Source organism: Lipotes vexillifer, unplaced genomic scaffold (genome assembly GCF_000442215.2).
Source record: "Lipotes vexillifer unplaced genomic scaffold, Lipotes_vexillifer_v1.1 scaffold3135, whole genome shotgun sequence".
Classification (NCBI taxonomy): Eukaryota; Metazoa; Chordata; class Mammalia; order Artiodactyla; family Lipotidae; genus Lipotes; species Lipotes vexillifer.
Window position 1 is genome coordinate 62,353 of NW_006769710.1, and position 20,352 is coordinate 82,704.

The 20,352-nt window shown below is 48.8% G+C and overlaps 1 protein-coding gene across 1 annotated transcript in view; it reads right to left on the reverse strand.

The window, feature by feature from the left end:
* Positions 1-10,390: 10,390 nt before the first annotated feature.
* URB2 (URB2 ribosome biogenesis homolog) overlaps positions 10,391-20,352 on the reverse strand; it is a 23,008-nt gene continuing 13,046 nt past the window's right edge. The window contains exons 7-10 of the mRNA XM_007445874.1: positions 19,175-19,417; positions 16,496-16,583; positions 14,635-14,774; positions 10,391-10,588 (exon numbers count right to left, since the gene is read on the reverse strand). Coding sequence (XP_007445936.1) covers positions 10,391-10,588; positions 14,635-14,774; positions 16,496-16,583; positions 19,175-19,417 — 669 coding nt within the window. The remainder of the gene's footprint in view (positions 10,589-14,634; positions 14,775-16,495; positions 16,584-19,174; positions 19,418-20,352) is intronic.

The window sequence follows — 20,352 nt, forward strand, 5'->3', positions numbered from 1 at the left end:
AAAATTTGGAACATATTTTATACTTAGAGCACATCTCAAGCACATACGGCTGGCTAGTGGCTACCACATTGAACAGTACAGGTCTGCAGGCTTGACTGATTACAGGTAGTCATTTTAGCACTTAGGTGATGATGTGTAAGCAGACCACTACATAGTGGCAGTATGTTAACATGGCCAGATTTCTCTTTGGTAAAGATCCCTTCCTCCCTCTTTGTACTCAGCAAGTAGTCCTCGGGGTGATACTTTGGCATCATCAAATACTCTTCTTGGGATGACTGGAAAATTTTAAATATAGACTGACATTAAATGATTTTATGGAATTATTTTGACTTTTCTTAGGTGTGATAAGGGGATTGTGGTAGTGTAGGAGAATGTCATTATTAGGAGCAGGATAAAGTTTTAGGAGTGAAACATCATGATGTTGGCAACTTCCTTTTACATTATATTAGCAAAAGTTTTATGTATGTAGATAAATAGATTGATATATTTACAGAGATAAAGCAAATATGTCAAAATATTTACAAGTTTTTTATCCAGGTGCAGAGTATATGGGTGTTTATTGTGCTACATTTTCAATCATTCTATAATTTTGAAAATTTTTACAGTAAAAAGTTGAGGGGGAGTTTTTTGAAATAATAATAATGGCACTTATCCTCTTCCAGGGACTGTGCTAAAATGTACAATACTAAAAGGCTTTCATCGACTATCACATTTAATCCCTGAAACAACTAGACAAGGTAGGTGCTATCATTCTCCCACTTTTCCTGACAGGAGAACCAAGGAACAGAGAGGTTAGGTGGTTTGCACAGTCACTCAGATAGTTTAATAAATGACAAGGAAGATTCGAACTGAGTGCCTCTGACCTGGAGTCAGTGTTCTGAACGAATCACAAAAGTGTATTGTCTCCTCAGAGTTCAAAACAAAGAATCAAAGTTCAGAAAAGTCATTTTCCTAGGTCTTTATAAGCTCAATCTTTATTCTAAGGATCCAGCAGCAGGGGGATACGAATTCAGAGAAACTTGAAACTTGATTCAGGACCGTGACATTGACTGCAGCCAAGGGCAGACCTGCTCACAGGACCACGCCTGCCGTGTCCTCTGACATCAACGGGCCTTTGCACTTACTAAGTCTGTCGTCTCCAACAGCTAGGATGATCTCCAGCCACCCCGAGGCAAGGGCCAGCACAGGTTAATTCAAACACTACTGGCTATTCAGCAAGGTTAGATTCCAACTCATTTCTCTCTCATTGGTGATAGAATAATAATGATGAGCACAGCCACTGTTTATTGAACACTTGCTATGTGCCAGTCACTGTTCTAAATGCTCTCTCCATATGCTACCTAACTCAATCCTTCAACAGCTCTGTGAGGTGTGTTCTAGAAGCAAAACGAGGCACAGAAGCCACAGCAGTAAGTAGAGCCTTGCAGCATGATTCCAGAACATGTTTCTCACCACTGCAGAGCAGGGTGGGAGGTGCTGTACCCAGAGAGCTTGTTACGTGGGAACAGGGTAAAAGCTGGGCTGGCTGCGAGCACCTTGGTGGCAGCCGTGTCATCATACTGTCCTCTGGGGAGGAGATGGAGCAATGGCAGGGGGACATCCACACCTGTTGAACTCCTTCTATGGCTGGTATTGGGTGAAGCCCTTTAAAATCCATTGCCTTGCTTAAAGGGCAGGACCCATCTGGGGTAAATAATTATTATCTCCTTGTCACAGATGAGAAAAATGAAACTTGGAAAATTAAGTCACTTCCTCAGAATCTCACCACTAAGACATAGTTCCTGCTATGTAGTCAAAGTTAAAAAACGTTTGCTAAATGAAAGCAAGAATATATAGTTCCGTAAGTTAAAAAAAAAAAATACAGAGGCTGTCGGATTCCATAAGCAGATGTATTTGTTTGCCAGAGGAGAACTACGGCCCAGTGCCCGAGGATCCTGACACGGGGCACACTGAGGGCCTGGCTGAAGGACAGGAAGTACCCAGGGCCAAATCCTCATATCTGAGCAGGCAAAGGAAGCCCAAGGCAACAGCAAACGCCTCTGGGAAGCAGGGTCTGGAACCAAAATCAGGGCAGGTGGGGGAGGGACCCCACAAGCAGTGAGCAGAGTCTGCTCACGATGGGGTGTCTGAGCCATACTCAGACAGGGTGTCCAGGCTGGGCACAGGCCACAGCGGCACAGGTGGCATGGGGGACCTCACTGGTCACTTTGGGAAAGCAGGTGAGCAGTATTCCCTCAGAGCTGAGAGATAAAGGCATTTGCCTCTGGGCGGGCACAGGTCCCTGGACACAAGGCTCAGAGAACAGAGTTCAGATCAGGAACTTCTGGGCAGTGCACAAACTGTACACCTGTACTCGGCAGCCCTGAAGGTAGGCAGGTAGCTGGAGAATCTGTATCAGAACCTCTGGACCCCAGAGACCGCCTGTCTTCTGGTCCAGCTCCGTGTGGATCGTGACCTCCTGCCGACACAAGCAGGCCTCACCGAGCATCCTACCCCTCTGCTTCCCTGGACAGAGGCCTCCTCTCCATCTCCCACCTGAAGCCTGAACAAGGCAGGTGCAGCCCACTGGGCAGGGGCAGGACATCCCCTCCTTTCTAGGAGCTTCTCTCTTCTCTGCTTCACGGCCCTGCCCTCAGTCCTCTCCCTGGACCACATTCCAGAAATAAAATAAGATCACACGTGTCCTCTGTCTCACACTCTGCTTTCTGGGGAGCAGAGGTAGATAGCTAAGAGAGTAAATGGAAGCCCCCTCCCCAGGAAAGTGCACATGCCAACAAACTGCGTCTCCGTGGTTCGTGGCTCCCGTGAAGGCCAGGCTAAGACCTAGGTACGAGTTTTGGTTTCAAAGTAAATGCACATTTCTTTCTCTTGTCTGTGAAGATGATCCAGCACTTCTGACCCCAGGAGAGCTCAACATAGCACAAAGCAGTCTCAACACAGTCACCAGAAGCTAAAACCAGATGGGGGTGAGGCAGCTCTCAGAGGCTCCTGGAGACCTGGATGGGGGTTTGAAGTGGATCTAAGACAGGACAGGGTGTTTCCGCCGCACTGCTCTGGCCCTTGACCAATCTCGGCTCACGTGGTCTTTTCCCAAAACTCCCTTGTATCTTAGCAAGTAGCATCAATGTTGTTCAGTAAGATGAAAGATTCATTACAAAACCTTCCATGGTCCAGAAGCCCACTGGCGGGAAGGGCTACCCACCCGGACCGCAGTCCCTCCAACCCTGCTGCCGTGGCCGCCCCACGTGTGCAGACACCTGAACCACTGCACTGCTCCCTCCGATACCCGTACCACCTGGAATTTTGCTGGGTTTCTGTTTGCCAGAGACCTTGAAAGACCTGAAGGTTCTCCCTTGTCTCCTCTAAGGAGGGAAGAAGTAGGCCCCTGGCCATGTGCCTGCATCTATGAGGATGAGCTTTGAAGGGGCTGGAGGAAACCATTAGCCATCACTGGACACACAGGCAACGCACCAGCCTTGGACACGCACGCTAATCGGTTTGACAACCTGTCAACTGAAAACCAGCAGTGGCATCCAAATGCCACCCAGAGAACCCCCGAGAGGCAGGTAGGCAGTTAGGTCTGCCCAGCACCCCTACTCTGTGCAAAGGTGCTGCAGACAGACAGACAGGCTGGCTGCTTTTAACCCACTCCAGCTGCTCTGAATACTTCCTCCTCTTCACACCCCCATTGCAAAGGGAGCCACCAGTCCCTGCATTTCCAGCGCTGCAAGCTGAGCCAGCGCCAGCAGCAGTATGCGTGGCCAGGAGCATCCTCGGAATTCAAATCCGGTGGAGCTACCTTCTGCCTGGTCTCAAATCTGAAAGACGACCAAAACCAGGTGCCTGGCAGACAGGTTCCCAAAATATCAGCCTCTGGTGTTAAAAGCGCCCTCCTGACATGTGCCAGATTAGGGATGATAGATCTGGAAACTGCTACAATCAGGAAGCTAAAAAAATATTACAATGCTAGCATCACATTTCCAGTAAGCTGTGGGAGGGTGTTAAGTGGAAGGAGGCTGCAATAACGCTTCCCCGCGGTAAACAGTGACCTCAGAGGCTCAGGCCACACGGCACTGGCCCACTCGCTCGTTCTCCTAAATATTTATTCTACGAAGACACATTCATTGACATTTGTGGAAGCAGGAGGGTGGACAGCAGGTTTTCAAACTGCTCTGCTAAAAGCCCGGAGCTCCCAAGGGGCTTTCGAGTATGAACCGAGCACCTACTACGTGCCGGCGCCGTTCCTGGTGCTGAAACACAGCAGCAAAGAGCTCAGCCCCTGTTCGCGTGGAGTTCAGCATCTACTGGGAGAGAGAACACCAGACAAAATTAATAAGTAAAGTACGTATAAATTGAGAGCAATAAATACTGAGGAAAAGGGAATAAAGCAGGGAAGCAGTTAGGACAGCCAAAGCAGGAGGCTGGGGCTTTAGGTTCCCAGGGAAGGCTTCCGGGAGAAAGGGACATTCAAGTAAGGCTGTGAGAAAAAAGGAGACCCTGGTGGTCCACCAGGGTAGGGGTGGGGGGAGAAGGAGGCAGAGCCAGGAACATTATAAGGGAGGTAAGAGCCCAGGGGAGGGAAGGGGATGGGGGCTGACCCGGAAAAAGCCAGTATTAGGAAGGGGAGGGAGGGAAGAGTGGGCTGTACCGGGGGACCAGATGCTTCAATCATGGTAGTCCTATTTTCATCTGTTCAAAAAACACTGATGTTCTACATCAGATTTTGTTTTGGAAAATCACTCACTGCCGAAGGGGGGCTGGGGGACAGTTTGAAAACGCCTTTCACCCATGTGGTGTGAAAGGCTTTGGAACAAGGCAATGCTGGGTTTGATTCCCAGGTCGGTCACGTGCGGCCTGAGTGTCCTGGAGCTCTGACTTGCAGCTGACCCTCCCTCTCTGCATGGCCAGCGCAAGGAGGCTTGGGGAAAGAGCCCTTGGCACAGAGTCTGCAGCTTACCTGAGCTCAACGGACGGTTTCCCTGATCCTGTCTCTAGCACGGTCAGCCTGGCTTGAGGGACACACGGGCTGGCACCCGCCTTCAAGGAACCACAGCCAGGAAGCAAGGTGAGATAGTGCACGCAGGACACAGTGAGAGGCAGCCTCAGGCCACAGCCGAGCTAGAGGTTTAACCTCCAGAAGCCACTGTTTTCAGCTACAGGGGCCAGGAGGAGGTGATTCATTAGGGAGGACATTGCAGGTGGAGGGGACGAGGCGCAGGTTTACCAAGCAGGGTGTGTTGGAGGATGCCAGGGAGACACTTTGGTGAAGCTGGAAAGGCTGTCGATGGACCGTAGTCGGATCGCAGAGAGCCGCCAGCGCCAGGATGAGACGGTGGTTTTTAGAAGGAAATGGGTCCTTGGAGGTTTTAAAGGTGAGATACAACCATTAGGACCATTTAGACACAAGGCATGGGATGGATGGCCAGAGGCAGCAGGAGACGGAGGGAAGACAGGGGCTGGGGTGCAACGCAGATGCAAGCGGCAGGAGCTCAGAGCCCTGGCGGGGCTTAGGTAACAGGCTGGGCGGCTGACTGAGAAACCTGCCCTGTCCTCTCCGGTTGTCAACTCGAGAGACAAGGCAATTGGAGGAGCAGAAATTCGGAAGTTTAAGAGGGACTTTGCTCGGCGATGTCGGAGCAGGAGGAGAGGAAGCAGGTCCAGAGACGACTGTCAGGGACTCTGACCCCTGGAGACACAGGGCCTGAGGGAGAGCGAGCTTCAGGGACACCCGGGAGGGACCCTGGAGATGGAAGAAGCAGAAAAGCCAAAGGTGCCTGGATACAAGGAAGATGGCGGGCCAACCCAATAGCCCAGAAGCTGGGTGGTTCAAACTGGCCCCAGGATCTTTCTGAGGGCAGCTTCAAGGGGGAGGATATCAAGGTAAATAGAAATGACAAACGTAGACTACTCATATCTGGTCGGCGGTCAAGAGAAGGGGCTGGGGTGATTTGGGAGAATTATAGGATTGATATTCAAGTTTTTTAGATTAAACATATTCTGTGTGCATCAGTGAACAGAAAGGAAAGTGATAGAGATTTGAGAGCCCGAAGATGTGGTTAGAAGACTGGAAAAAGTCTACTTGACTCATTTAATCTGTGATAAAAGCCCAGAGGGTAGAGAAGATACCAGCACATGCCACCCGGCCAGAGAGCCGGGACACCAAGTGCCGTGCGCACCCACATGTGCACAGACAAGGGCAATCACCTGAGTCCTGAAAGTGGCCTCGGTGGTCAGTTGAGTGCGGCCACATCCTGTACGCTGACTTGCGTGGCTGTCCTCCTGCTTCCTCTGGGGCTCATCACCACTGTGGCACCTGCCAGGCGCTCTCTGCTGGGATCTTCATGGTTCCATTTCTCCGAATGTGTTTCTCGTCCCGACGCCTCTGGAGCCTGGTCCTGCTGCCTGCAGCGTGGTTGAGGCCCCCTCCGCCCGCCGCTGAGTCGCACCCCTCGGCCCTCCTTTGTAACGAGAACCCTTTCCCACTCGTCTCGGTTGCATTCACGATGGAGCATTTTGCAAACCGTTCTCTCCTCCGTAACATTTATGTTCTACCATCAGCTATAACCTCATGCAAAATCATTACAACAATCCAATCACCACGAATTCATAGCACCTCAAAGCCATGCCGCCTCGGCCATGCTTCTTCCTCTGAGGAAGAAAGAGATGTTCCTCCCAAAAGGTGGACCCAGGAGAGCAGCAAGCACAGGATTTTGTGGAGAACATCATGATTCTGTTACTTCTCCAGCCACAGAGCTTCCTGCCCCGCCCGGGCGCAGGATAACCAGAGTGTGACAAAGTGACATGCGCCAAAGGAGGGGGATGCTCGCGAGGCATGGCAGGCACGGTGCACGGCGGGATGAGGGGCAGGCCGAGACCGGGCAGTGCGGAAGGGAGCGGACACTGCAGAGGGCGCCTTGGAGCGAGCGGGCTCCCGCGGGAGGGCGAACGGCTAGCGGCTGGTGGCCGAGCGGGGACAGATGTGGGGACCGCGGGAAGGGGGCCAGGGGTGGGGAGGTCCTCGGCGTGGACGCCAAGGCTACAAAGAACGGAGGCAGGAAATGGGAGGGAACTGGACACAGAGCCACGGAACCAGTAAGCAGGAGGGGGCTGGGAGGCATGGGCAGGATGTCCACAGCAACACAGGTGACGAGAGTCCTCCGGCCCAGCGCCCAGGATGACACCTGTGACACCCGTCAGGCCGGGGAGGAGACACACAGAGGGGCTTGAGCCCCTCCGAGAGGAAAGTGAAACGAGAAAGAGAAAAGAGAGCGCTAGGAACACACGGGAGGGAACGAAGAATCAAAAGTGACCCAGCCTACACCTCTGCAGAGGATTTCGTGGGACTTGAAGCATAAAGGTGAGAGCTGATTAGACAAAAGAGGAAGGGGTGTAGCTGAATTATTTTGAAGATGAAATGAGAAACCAGGCAAATGAAAACTTTCAACCCGAATCCCTCCCAGGCACGCACGAGCCCTCCTTGGCTGGACCCTGGGAAGCTGCGGAGAAGGAAGACAGGCCGCAAAGGCCCGGCTGCTCTGGTCCATGGGGGGTGGTCAGGATGGCCAGGGCAGTCCCCGCAGGCACAGCCCAGAGCCCCACATTAATTCTTCTTGCCCCCCAACTTCCAGCACATCTGTCCTGCCCTTCGGGTGCCCATCCTTGGCCAAAACCATGGTGACAAGCGACATCCGTGCAGCCTGACTGAAGGCCCCTGGAGGCTCCTGGTCATCCGGGCAGGTCTCAGCTCAGACATCACCTCCCCAGGACGGCCCCGCCCTCGCCCTGCACCTGCACTGGGGCCCCCTGCCATGATCCTGCTTACCTGTCGGTGGGTCTCGGTAGGTGTCCCCAGCAGGAAGCCAGCTCCGCGAGGCCCAGCACCGCCCTGCACAGAGGGACTGATGTCAGCATGTCAGATGCAGGAACCACACAGGCCTCCAGTGCAGAGGCTGGGGCCACACACATCACAGGGGTCTGTCACCTCAGGACGCCCTACTGCCACGTGGAGAGCGGCCGGGGCCACCTCTCTGCCTGCAAGGTCTAGTCTGATAAAGTATTAAAAATGAGCACTGCCAAGCTTCCATGATTACCACTAAGAAAATGGTTTCCTCTTCCCTATTAACCACCAAATCAGAGTGGAAAATTATTCTCCCCTAGGAAGGTTTAGCATTCAAGCAGAGATGTCTGCAGGGACAGCCCGGATCCACAGGCCCCTCGTCCCCTCCCTCCCAGGCTGCATGCACCTCTGAGTCCTGAGCAAGGAGAGCAGCCCTGCAGTGCCACCACCAGGACGCCCGAGGAACTGCTCCGGGCCTGCACCCCGGGAAGGGTCCCAAAGCAGGGGGATTCCTGAACTTCTGGCAGAGAAAAAAACAGGCGCAAATCTGTGAGGGCCTCAGAGACCAGTGACCCTCCTGTCAGGGCACTTGACCAAAAGGGTTAAAGCCAAGAACATGGTCTTCATTCCAGCTTTGTTTACAATCTGCATCTGTAAGGTCCCCTGCAGGCTCCAGCACAGCATCTCCAGGTGTGAAAAAGGAACGTCAACCCCGCGGAGGATGCTGCAGGGAACTGGGCACAGGGACAGGATTCCGCCAATGCAGAGCATTAGGCAAAAGATGTCAGACCGCCGGATCCATTTCTGGTTACCAGAGTTTAGAAAGCTTCTACACACAAATGCCTAGACAGAGAGGAGGAAACGGATTAAAACATGTAGAATGCAGAGCAGAACTATCTCCCAGGCTCGGTCAGCCAATGCAAGAAATACAATCAAATCTCGAGGCGTGAAAAATGGGGTATTTCTCTTAGGTTGCCAAAAAATCCATTTTATATTGTCTGCTACAATAACACGTGCTTGAAAAGTTAGGATTAAAAAAAAAACACCTTTTGCTTAGGGATGATCCTTCAAACAATTTGTCTATATTTTGACTGACTAAAAAAGGGGTATCAAGAAAATTCCAACATAAATTCCACAAAGATAAGAAAAAAAGCAAATATCCCAATTGAGAAACAGGCTAATATTACATAAGAAACATAACTGTATAAACATAATTTTTATAAGAAATAAAAATGGTAAGTATACAAAATGAAAAATCTCAGTAATTAGAGAAATTTAAAACAAAATAACACTTCTCTATCAAGGAGGCATTAAAACAAAGAAAATCAATAACACTAAAGTTGATTCACTGGAAGGAAAATAAATTTATATACCTTCTAGAGGGCAATTTGGCAATATTTACATAAATCCTTAAAAACCGACAGGATTTTTTGACAAATAATACAACTTATGGGAATTTATCTTATAGAAATAATTATAGCAGAAAAGAGTTGGCTGCAAGCATCATCTGTAAAAGGAAATTTGTAAAGAATCTGATGTCTACTACGAGGATTTATTAAATAAAACAGCTCTGTCTACTCAGCAGACAACTATGCAGCCATTGCAGTGTGTCTAGTATCTGTATAGTCCCCAAGATGTTACTGAAATATCACACAGGAAAAAAAGTTGGGTAATTAAAACAAACAAAAAAATGCACTTACGATCCAATTTGGCAACTCTATATACATTTATTTAAATACTCATCTACATATATATATGCAAAGGGACAGAAACAAGGCCCTCCCAGATGACGGCGGCTGTCTGGACAGCTGAGACTGGGGGTATTTTTAAATTTTTTCCCTTTTATTTTCTGAGGTTGCTACAATGAAATATATTGCTTATGCAATACAAAAAACAAGAGTATTTCTTAATATTAAATTAAATTTTAAAAAAGAGGAAAATAAAATTCCAAAATAAACTCCCAAGAGTGGAAGCAGGAAGAGCAGGCAGGACACAGAGCCCCAGGCCCAGCACCTTCCCGCCGAGCGGCCACCCGCACAGCAGGGGCCACCATCCCTGCCAGGAGCGGCCATCCAGCCAACACCGAGCCCCTACGTCCTGACTTGCCCAGCTCCATCGGAAGATGCGCTCCGAGGGAGGGCAGAAAAGCGGTGTTTCAGAAAACGTCCCGTGTTTCTTGAAGAACGTAAAAGGCAAAGATATTTATATTGGGCTTCATTACACACCATGTACCTAAAGTGAAAAAAACAAGTTCTATGTAGTTCCTAGTGGGGAGAGGAGACCCCAAACCACTGGACAGAGACAAGAACCACATTTGGAATGGCCACAAGGGAGATCTGGCAAATTTTACTGAATTCAGGATTCTATTGCAATACTTACTGGATAAAAAAATGTTAAGAAACAGTGTGAAAAAATAACTGTAAAATGCAATACACATTATATAAACTCCAAAGGATTTTCCATGTGTTTCAATGCCGCGAATTCAAGCATCTGAAGTCCTGCCTCCTCCAGCTCTCTTGGACCTGGGGCCATGGCTGCACGTCCGTGCGCAGCTTAGACGGTGTATCTTCTCTCTCCCTCGTGCTTTGCCTTGTGGTACTTCACGTAATCACTGTGCAGCTCCTTAAAGACGTCTCGCACCCCCGGCTGCAGCGAGGCCCGCAGGAACTGGATGTCGGGCTCGATGCACAGGTCCAGGATAAGGTAGATGCCCTCCTGCAGGAGGCCTTTCACCGCCGGATACAAGGTGACCTGGGAGAAGGGGACACACTTCTCTGTGAGCGCAAACAGGCAGGTGCCAGACCCTGGAGGCTCTGACGAGGGATTCCAGCTTCTGCCACCAACTTGAGAAAAGACATTCCTTTTAAAATGCCATTTTGCTTGTAAGTTAAACAACTGACTATTCATAAACTTTTAAGTTTATATTTGGGGGAAACAGAAGTCAACTCAAGCAAACAAAAACCTGAGATGGAGTAAAACATCACGAAATCACAGGGGTGGCTTTGCTATTCAGTGAATGATGCCTCCGCACTTACCAGGGGCATTTAAAAACTTGAATCTTTAGATTTAAAAAACCTTATGGTAGGACTTCCCTGGTGGCACAATGGTTTAGAACCCACCTGCCAATGCAGGGGACACAAGTTCAAGCCCTGGTCCAGGAAGATTCCACATGCTGCAGAGCAACTAAGCCCGTGCGCCACAACTACTGAGCCTGTACTCTAGAGCCCGTGAGCCACAACTTGCCTAGAGCCTGTACTCCATAACAAGAGAAGCCACCACAATGAGAAGCCCGCACACTGCAATGAAGAGTAGCCCCCGCTCACCACAACTAGAGAAAGCCCCTGTGCAGCAACAAAGACCCAACACAGCCTAAATAAATAAATAAATAAATTTATGGGAAAAAAAAATCTTATGGTAAGAGCCACCTGAACACTGTGTCATATTCTTCCTCGTGGCCAATCACGTTGGAAGCTCTACTAAACTATGGGATGAGGGTGGCAATGTTGCCACCTCCCCCCAGAGCAGGGCAGGTAGGCAATCGGATCTCCAATCCGATCTCCAATTGGATCCCTGAAAGATCCCGTCACGTGGCTCAGTGTCAGACGTGACTTATAATTACCACTTCATAGATATTTTTACTTCTTTCAACAATAACACAATGGGCCCTAAATCCCTAACTGCCCCAGAATGGTTTAATCGGTCCCTGTGTCCAAAGATGCAAGCCTTCCTAAAAATCTGGGTTAACCAAAATCTGGGCCACAGCAGGAGGAGTGGCAGCCCAGCTCTGGCGTGGCTACATCGGCTACTGGCACAAACCTTGCATATCAGAGATTCAGGCTGGTATGTGGACACAGAGGCCAGGACAGCAGGCACTACTCACCCTGCCAGAGCCGCCCAGGCTTCAGCCGGACCTGGGCAGGGCAGAGTCTGCCCACTGCAGCCAGAAAGCAGCAGCAAGGTTCCGGCTGACAGGCCTGGCGTGTGGCCAGTTCTTCATTAGTGTCCTGATGACCTAGGAGTTCATGCCTCTCTGCAGACATGCAGCTTCCAGAGAGGATACGTTTTATTAACTAAGAAGCATGATTCACCAAGGCAACCTCCAGGAGACAGAGTTCTAAAGAGGTGATTTGTTTCTGCCCCTAAGACGATGCTGTTGTTCACAGATATGGTTATTTTCACACAATAGCTCAAAAAACATCTGACAGATGATCATCTTAATTAAATTTTACTGTTTTACAGATGATAAGAACATTCAAGGGCCACAGGAGGAATGGCTTGTCTGTGATGCCATACTAAGGTATTAGGGAGGGAAAGAAAAAATAAAACGGACAAACTGAAACCAGAAGAAGTGCTTAACCTCACTAGCTGGGTGAGGGCTTGCTCACTCATTCACTGAATCACCACTCACTAAACAAATAATTCCGTTTGCAAAGGCAAAAAGAGGTGCAGTAATTTCCCCAGTGGCAGCACTGAGGTCTGAACTGGGCATCTGAGTCCAAATGTCACAGCCCTTTAGCTGGTGTGTCTCCTTATGAAGTATACAGCCCAGAGCACGGGGAGCGGGGAATGGGACAGCAAGGCCGGTAGTATCAGGACAACACAACCCCTTCACGTCTTTACGATAGACAGCTTATTTGGAAAACGGGGAAAAGTCAATTTCTACAACGTTACGGTCACTGGCCAACGAATGGAAACATCTCTAAGTTAACCTAAAAGGACCTTAGGCCAGGGGAATAGTGCAAACTATTTACTCTAAGCTATTGATATAGAGGGACAGTTGTAAATCTGATCTACGGGTAAAAGAGAAGATAAAAGTGACCGTAACTTCCCTGACACGTCTCCAGGATGACACATCTCTGCGTGGAAGGAACAAGGTCTGTAGGAGCGGCTGCCCCTCCTGCCCGAGGCCATCTCACTGTCATCGGCCCCAACCACGGAAAGACCTTTACCTATGCCGCCCGCTGCTGAAGCCATCTAGCCTGTAATTAAACTTCAACATGTCTTCCTGGTCTAGAAAGATTTATGGCTCTCTCCGTAGAAGCCTCTAATACATATGGAATACTTTCTTCATTCCCAATTTTAAAAACAAATAAGAGTTAAAACGTAGACTGTCCTGCCAGTGGATTCTGGGATGCCACAGCCTCAGATAATTCCCAATGCCTTTGGCCTTCAAAATTAAAATTAAAAAATAACAGACAAGCATAAATTAGACACGAATAATGAGGCTGGCAAACCAGAGACTTTTCATAAAGTAAATCTCAGAAGAATAATCAGTGACTTCAGGGTTCAAATCACAGCCTCCACTCTTGGCCCTTGGGTAAGTGATACTGCTGTGTCTCATTTTGTTCTTCAGTGAAACAAAAAATCATACCAGCTCAGACTTCCCTGGTGGCGCAGTGGTTAAGAATCCGCCTGTCAATGCAGGCAACATGGGTTCGAGCCCTGGTCCGGGAAGATCCCACATGCCGCGGAGCAACTAAGCCCGTGCGCCACAACTACTGAGCCTGTGTGCCACAACTACTGAGCCTGTGTGCCACAACTACTGAAGCCCATGTACCTAGAGCCTGTGCTCCACAGCAAGAGAAGCCACCTCAATGTGAAGCCCACACACTGCAGCGAAGAGTAGCCCCCATTCACCACAACTAGAGAAAGCCTGTGCACAGCAACAAAGACCCAACCAGCCATAAATAAATAAAATAAATTTATTAAAAGAAAAAAGTCATGCCAGCTCGTATTCCAGCAAAAGCTCACACATTAATGACTTAACTGCTTGGGAAACAACAAGATTCTATAAAAATGTTAAATAATTGCAAGGAAACCAAACCCCAAGCCCATATCTCATTCAAAGGACGACTTGCAAGGGCCCTTGTCTGCGGCCCCAGCTCCTACACACCCGCCCCCCGACCCGGCCAACTGTCCACCCACGTGACGGGCATCTCCACTGGCTGAGGGATTGGGGCCGGGGCTGTGGAAACAACCTGAAGCGGGGTCAGGAATGGAAGCTGAGGCCACACCAGGCTTTCTAAGGAAGCCCATTCAGACGACCCTCCCTTGAGAAATGCCAACACCTCTAATGGAACACATTTAACCAGTGGCTCACCACCATTCTTACGAGATTTACAAAGGGGGGTATTCTATTGAGAGCAAGATAAACGATGTAACTGTGTATCTATACCTGCACAAGGAGGCAGATAATACACCTGAACACACTACTTTAAGAGTGTGACATTCCATTTAAACAAGTAAGACATGAAATCTTGTAACGAACTTACTACACAGGTCACGCGGGGTCTTGTGGAACTGTGAAAATAGCACACTGACACTCCAAAGTGAGATCACTGTTGAATGAATGAATTATCCAGAATACTAAGGCCAAAAGTCAGATTAATTGGGACCAGAGCGTTTAATCCAGTTGAACAAGTCTACCGGGATCTCCCCCAGGCCATCTGCCTGAGCATCAGAGAGCGGCCCCATGAGCCCCTGCTGCTGAGGGACCCCAGGATCCCTCTTTCTGCCTCCTGCTCTTGGACCGGGGTAACATTTCACCTCCCTCATGACCCCAGAGACTGAGCAAAACAGGCCCAGGGTTTGTGCCAGAGCAAGGAGAGACCTACCGGTGGCTGAGAGCCCCTGTGACCCAGGCACCGCCAGCGCCCTGCGTCTTCGTGCAGCCCGCACAGGGACCCTGCAGGGGCTGCAGCACACACGGGACAGCCGCCACCGCACAGGATCGCCAGGCCCCACGGGTCGCTGGCTGCACAGCTGGGGGACCCAGAGACCGAGGACTGTGGGCTTACCTTCTGCGCCTCCATCACATACTGGGCCACCATAAAGGGGGAAAACACTCTGAACTCCTCAGCCCGCAGTGCCATGTGGCTGTACATCCTTTCCACGAGGCGGGCACACTCCAGCACCACTGGCAGGTCCTCTGCGCTTCCTACAGAAGTAAAGAGTTTCCAAACCGATTAGCTCAAAGCCGTGCGTTTTAACTCTTCCAATTTTACTCTTTCAACATAGCCCCAATTATTCAAATCTTCCTTTTTTTTTTTTTCCCAGACTCTTTCGTTGGCTCAATTTGAAGACAGAATTAGGGAGACAGGATGTGTCCAAATATTGATCTATATTACAAAAGGAAGGGCACTTACAATCCTCAACAGTCCATGGGTTTTTTAAGGGTCGGACTAGAATAACCAAGATTTTAGGGGGAAATCTAGGATTGCTATTGTATTTAGAAAAGAAAACATGATTCTAAAGATAAGATGGCCTAATTATGTCTTTGCCTCATTAAGTTTCACAAATCATCTAGGATTTCTCCTTTATAGACAGGTATGAGACTAAACTACCATTACTAGACCTCTTGCTGGCTTCCCAGGTTTATTTCTGACTCCTAGTTCCTCCCACCCTAAAGTGCCCGAATCATCCAGGCCTTAACACACTCCTCTCCCAGGGATTCTGACAGCCTGAAGTGTCCCCGCGACCCAGGTTACATGCTCCCCAGCCCCCTCCAGCCAGGCCGTCACAGCAGTTGGGGAGGGACCCCAACTCAGCAGAGCAACCTCCCCGGTTTTCACTCAGCATAGTAATACACCGTTTTTATAAAATTCTAGAAAATGCAAACAAGCCTACAGTGACAAAAAACACATCAGTGGCTCCCTGGGGCTGGGGCTGGACCCCAAGAGGGCTCTTTTGGGGATGATGCAAATGCTCTGTGTTTTGACTGTTGGTGGTGCCTCCCTGCACAAATTTACCCATTAAAACTCATTAAAGGGGCTTCCCCGGTGGCGCAGTGGTTGAGAGCCCTCCTGCTGATGCAGGGGACACGGGTTTGTGCCCTGGTCCAGGAAGATCCCACATGCCGCGGAGCGGCTAGGCCCGTGAGCCATGGCCACTGAGCCTGCACGTCCGGAGCCTGTGCTCCGCAACGGGAGAGGCCACAACGGTGAGAGGACCGCGTACCGCAAAAAAACGAAAAAGAAAAAAAAACTCATTAAAGTATATATACTTTAAACAGATGCAGTTTGTTACACATATGTTAGGCGTCAATGAACTTGACTTTTGGAATGTACAGTATAATATGCAAATTTCTAAATAATGAGACTTTCCCCAGAATTAGAAATTTAGCAAGAATCAACAAACCTCCAGGCTGGAAAACAAGCTGTACACATAATTTATGCGATTGTCATATGGCAGCTTGCTTCATTTGTAAACAAACACAACCTTGCTGAGATGCAGCAGGGACAGTGAGCTGCAGGAACTCTGCCCCCGTATAAGATGAGCAATAAGCTGGCTCCACCACTGCCTGTTCCTCCTTAAACTCCCCATTAAACTATGAGCTCTGTAAGGGCAAGAATGGAATTGTAGACTCTTTTATATCCCCAGTAAATGAGAGTAAATATTTCCTGAATCTAGATACTTTTTTCCTCCAGAAAAGAACTATTTTAATTAGGGGATGTCAAAAGCATTCACTGCTGTGGATATAGTGAAAAAATGTCACAGTCTGAAATATTTTAAATTGTTTACGTGTTCATTTGATGATCTGAATATTTCTCTTACGTAAACTCAACTGTGTGGTTTTATCTTCCATAACATATGTGGCCAGAGACACCTGTAAAATAAACACATTTGAAATCTGTATCTGATACTGTTACTCTGAATTACCTTTGTCTTTCTGCCGCCCTTCACGTATAACTGAACACACCAGTCTATGAAAACAGTTCAAGAAAGAAGGGATGGCTTTCAGCATTACCTGCAATGATAGACAAAAGAATATGAAAATATGTAGGCAACTGTTTATTTCAAGATCTACTTTAAAGGAGTTCATATTTATTTCCTTCTTAACCTTATCTATCAGGACACTCAAAACAGTGTGGCAACTCCTTTTTGCCAGGATTTTCTAGGGAAATGCTCACCCTACTTACTTAACTCTTTTACATCCGTTTTTATGGTTCGGGGTGGGGATTCCATGCTGCATAACTTTAGGAAACTAATGAAGCAATCCTAGTTTAGAATTTGCTGAATCTGTCTTTTACTCTGTTAGTGGTGCATTCTGAAAGTGGGTAGAAATAAATAACAAAACGTACAGTAGCTGGTGTATTCAAGTATAATTGCCACTAGAGAAAAAGATTACATAAAGCAAATCCATTTAAAATGAGAAACAAAACTTCTCATTTTTTAGCAATGAAAAGGTCTGGCTGGGACTTTATCTTGAAAAATGATATGAAAGTTATAAAACAGGCTTCTTTTTTTTTGCGGTACGTGGGCCTCTCACTGCTTTGGCCTCTCCCGTTGCGGAGCACAGGCTCCGGACGCGCAAGCTCAGCGGCCATGGCTCACGGGCCCAGCCGCTCCGCGGCATGTGGGATCTTCCCGGACCGGGGCACAAACCCGCGTCCCCTGCATCGGCAGGTGGACTCTCAACCACTGTGCCAACAGGGAAGCCCAAACAGGCCTCTTTTACACTCAACCGTCCTGAGATCATGATCAAAGCAATTCACTGTCCAATAAGGCAGCCATGAGCCACATGTGGCCACTGAAATATTAATTAATTAAAGTTAAAATTCAGTTCCTAGTCATACAATTCCACATTTTACGTAGTCAAGACACGTGTGGCCAATGGTTCCTGTGCTGGGGGGTGCAGATACGGAACACGCCCGGCCCAGGAGAAGTTCTACTGGGCGGCACTGCTCTAAGGCTCAGGGTGAACGAGGAGTGAATCAAGTGTTGGGACTCTTTTCTTTGGTACAGTTTATCCAAGCAAAGTCTGGAGAGCACAACACCACATTCTTTATGTCAAGTTATCAGCTTCAGCAACATGTTCAGAAAGAGGTCATTTTTGCCGAAGTATTCCAGGGCGTCATCACATTTCCAGAGGCCCCGTCTTCCTCCTCTGCTATCACAGTGATTAAATGCACACAAATCCAGGGCCAGCCCATCTGAGTTCACACCCTGGCTTAATATGCAATCCCGGACAGAACACTGAACCTTTTCTGTGCCTGTTTCCTCATTTGCAAAGTGAGGATAATAACAGGCTGTCGTGAGGGTTAAATAAGTTAAAACATGTCAAGAGCTCAGAATGGCACCAGCTGCGGATCGCCCTGCCGGGGACCCTGGCTGGGCTCACTCTGTGCTGCTCCCTGCACATTTACCCAAGCCGATTCCAGCTGGGGGCCCGTATCGACCCCCGTCCACCGCCCACATGGCCCAACGCGTGGGCCGCGCTCCCCTGAGTCTGCCCCGCGGGCAGTGAGTGTGAGCTGCCGTCGTAAGTCACATCCTTCTTTACTGCAATACCGTGTCATTATCCTTGTCAATTCTCTCCTTTCATTAAATGGTCTAATTCTGCTCAATGGTCATTCCTCACTGGTTTTGCAGGAGATGCACACAGTTTTCCAACGTCACTTTCATCAACTGCATGAAATCCTGAATCTTCTGCAAGATTTGCGGTGTCAGTTTGTAATTGATTGGCATTGCATTTACATTCTACGGTCACACAAAAATCTAAGAATCAGCAGAGATCTAACAACAAAGAGCCTCACAAGATAGGCAGGGCCGAAAGCGATTCTTAAGTGGGGAGGACATTGGATGGAATGCTTAGTTTACCAGAGAATAAATTCTTTAAAAACTGCACTGCTGGCAGGTCTCCAACCTTAGAACATTAAAACACTTAAAAAATATTTGAACGTGCCTATGTATATGTTTATCTGTCCTGTTTATAAGTTCCCACGCTTCATACGTATAGCAGAGGCACAAATGAACACCCGCCAAGGAAATCCAGTCTTGTAGCTAAAATTCAGACTCAGCTGGGTGACACTGGTCAAATCATTCAGCAGCTCTGAGCATCGGTTTCTCTACCAATGAAATGGGATTGCCACCGACTACACAGACTTGCTGTAGGGGTCAAAGGAGACACACAGCAAACATTCAATAAATGGTGGCTAAACTGGAATCTTTTCTATGGGGCATTTGCTCCTAGTCTCATTTTATTTAAAAAGCAGCACACTGTAAAACCAGAACTCAGGATGGCTCACTCCCTATATGCAACTGAATTACAAACCCGAGAACAGATCTAAGCCAGTGAGTGACATTTAAATATATGATCTGCAAAAACAGAATAATTTCTAATGGGCTTCCAGAAACACCCAGGACACAGGTATGTTCAAAGTGTCAGATCCAACACAGCCTGATGTGAAGGTCACATACTTCTGTGCTTGAGAAACCACCTGGGCCCTAGAAATTACTCGAAGCCGAAAGTCTGTTTCGCAAACCATTGTTTTTCCCACGCCACTGCTCTTCTGAAAGACGCGTTTCCCTGCCCAGCGGGCGCCCTGTCCTCCTCACCTTCGGGTGACACTGCAGGATTGAGAAGAGCACGTTGTGGACCCGCGGGAAGATGCGCCCATACTCGGGGGGCCTCAGGGCGTCCAAAGGCACAGCCAGCAGGACACCGAAGGCCAGGCCAACGTGGTGCGGGTTGCTGATGGCCCCCTCCCCCTGCCTCAGCAGCGCCGCCAGGACGTCCAAGACAGGCCCAAGCAGTGCCGGCGCCACGGGATGTTCCCGACAAGCCTCTCGGGTCTGCAGCTACAGGGGGAGGAACGAGGGACAGGAGATGAAGGCGATTCTCTGGAGAAACAGCCCCAAACCCAAAATGACAGAGGGAAGAACGTCCAGACTCCAAAGTGACCTGAGTGGTCACTGGGCAGTTCAAAGAGACAAGGAGACCAGCGTTCAACCCCCTGGGGTGGCATCTACTAGGGATGTGGCCGTCTCGGTCCACACCCTCTGACGGATGCACCTACCATGAAGAGAAGTAATTTCTCATAAAAGAGTTGATTCATCTACTTTCTCAGAATAAAAAAACTTCACATCACACATATAACAATATTCTCCCAAAAAGATCCTTGGTTCTAAAATGTCTATAATTCAACTCCATTTGTTACATTTCATAAAGGACAGCTCTAGTTCAAGACATTCAATTATTGTTCTAAAGAATAAAGAGAAGAGACTGAAGTTGAGGGGTGGCCCGAAGTCTTACCTGGGTACCCTGGGCGAGCCCACCTGTGACAGCCCTCCTCACACGGCCAGCTGTAAACAGCACCCCAGCTGAGGCCGTCTGGGGCCTCTCACAGTGATCATCTTTCCTGGGTGCCCTGGCTGTGCTGACGCTGTGCTATCCCCTTTAGAGTGACCCAAACGCCTAGCCTGGTGTTTATATCCACGTGGCCCTGCTATGCACTTGGCCAACACTGACCAGGCACTGCCCTGGGCCCTATTCCCCCCTCCCCCGCTTCTTCCTGATGTTCCCCCTACACACACCTAAGTACAAATGGGCTTCGTCTGCTAATGCAGATTCCCAGGGAAACAACAAAGCAACAAAACAAAAGATCGGAGAAGAAAGCAATGTTTATTCTCTAGACCCTTTTGCCCTGAGAATATGCTAACCCAAGGTAATGCTCTCATGTAGCACAATCTATAATCAGGGTTGATAATGATGGTCAAATAGGCACTGCTCTTCC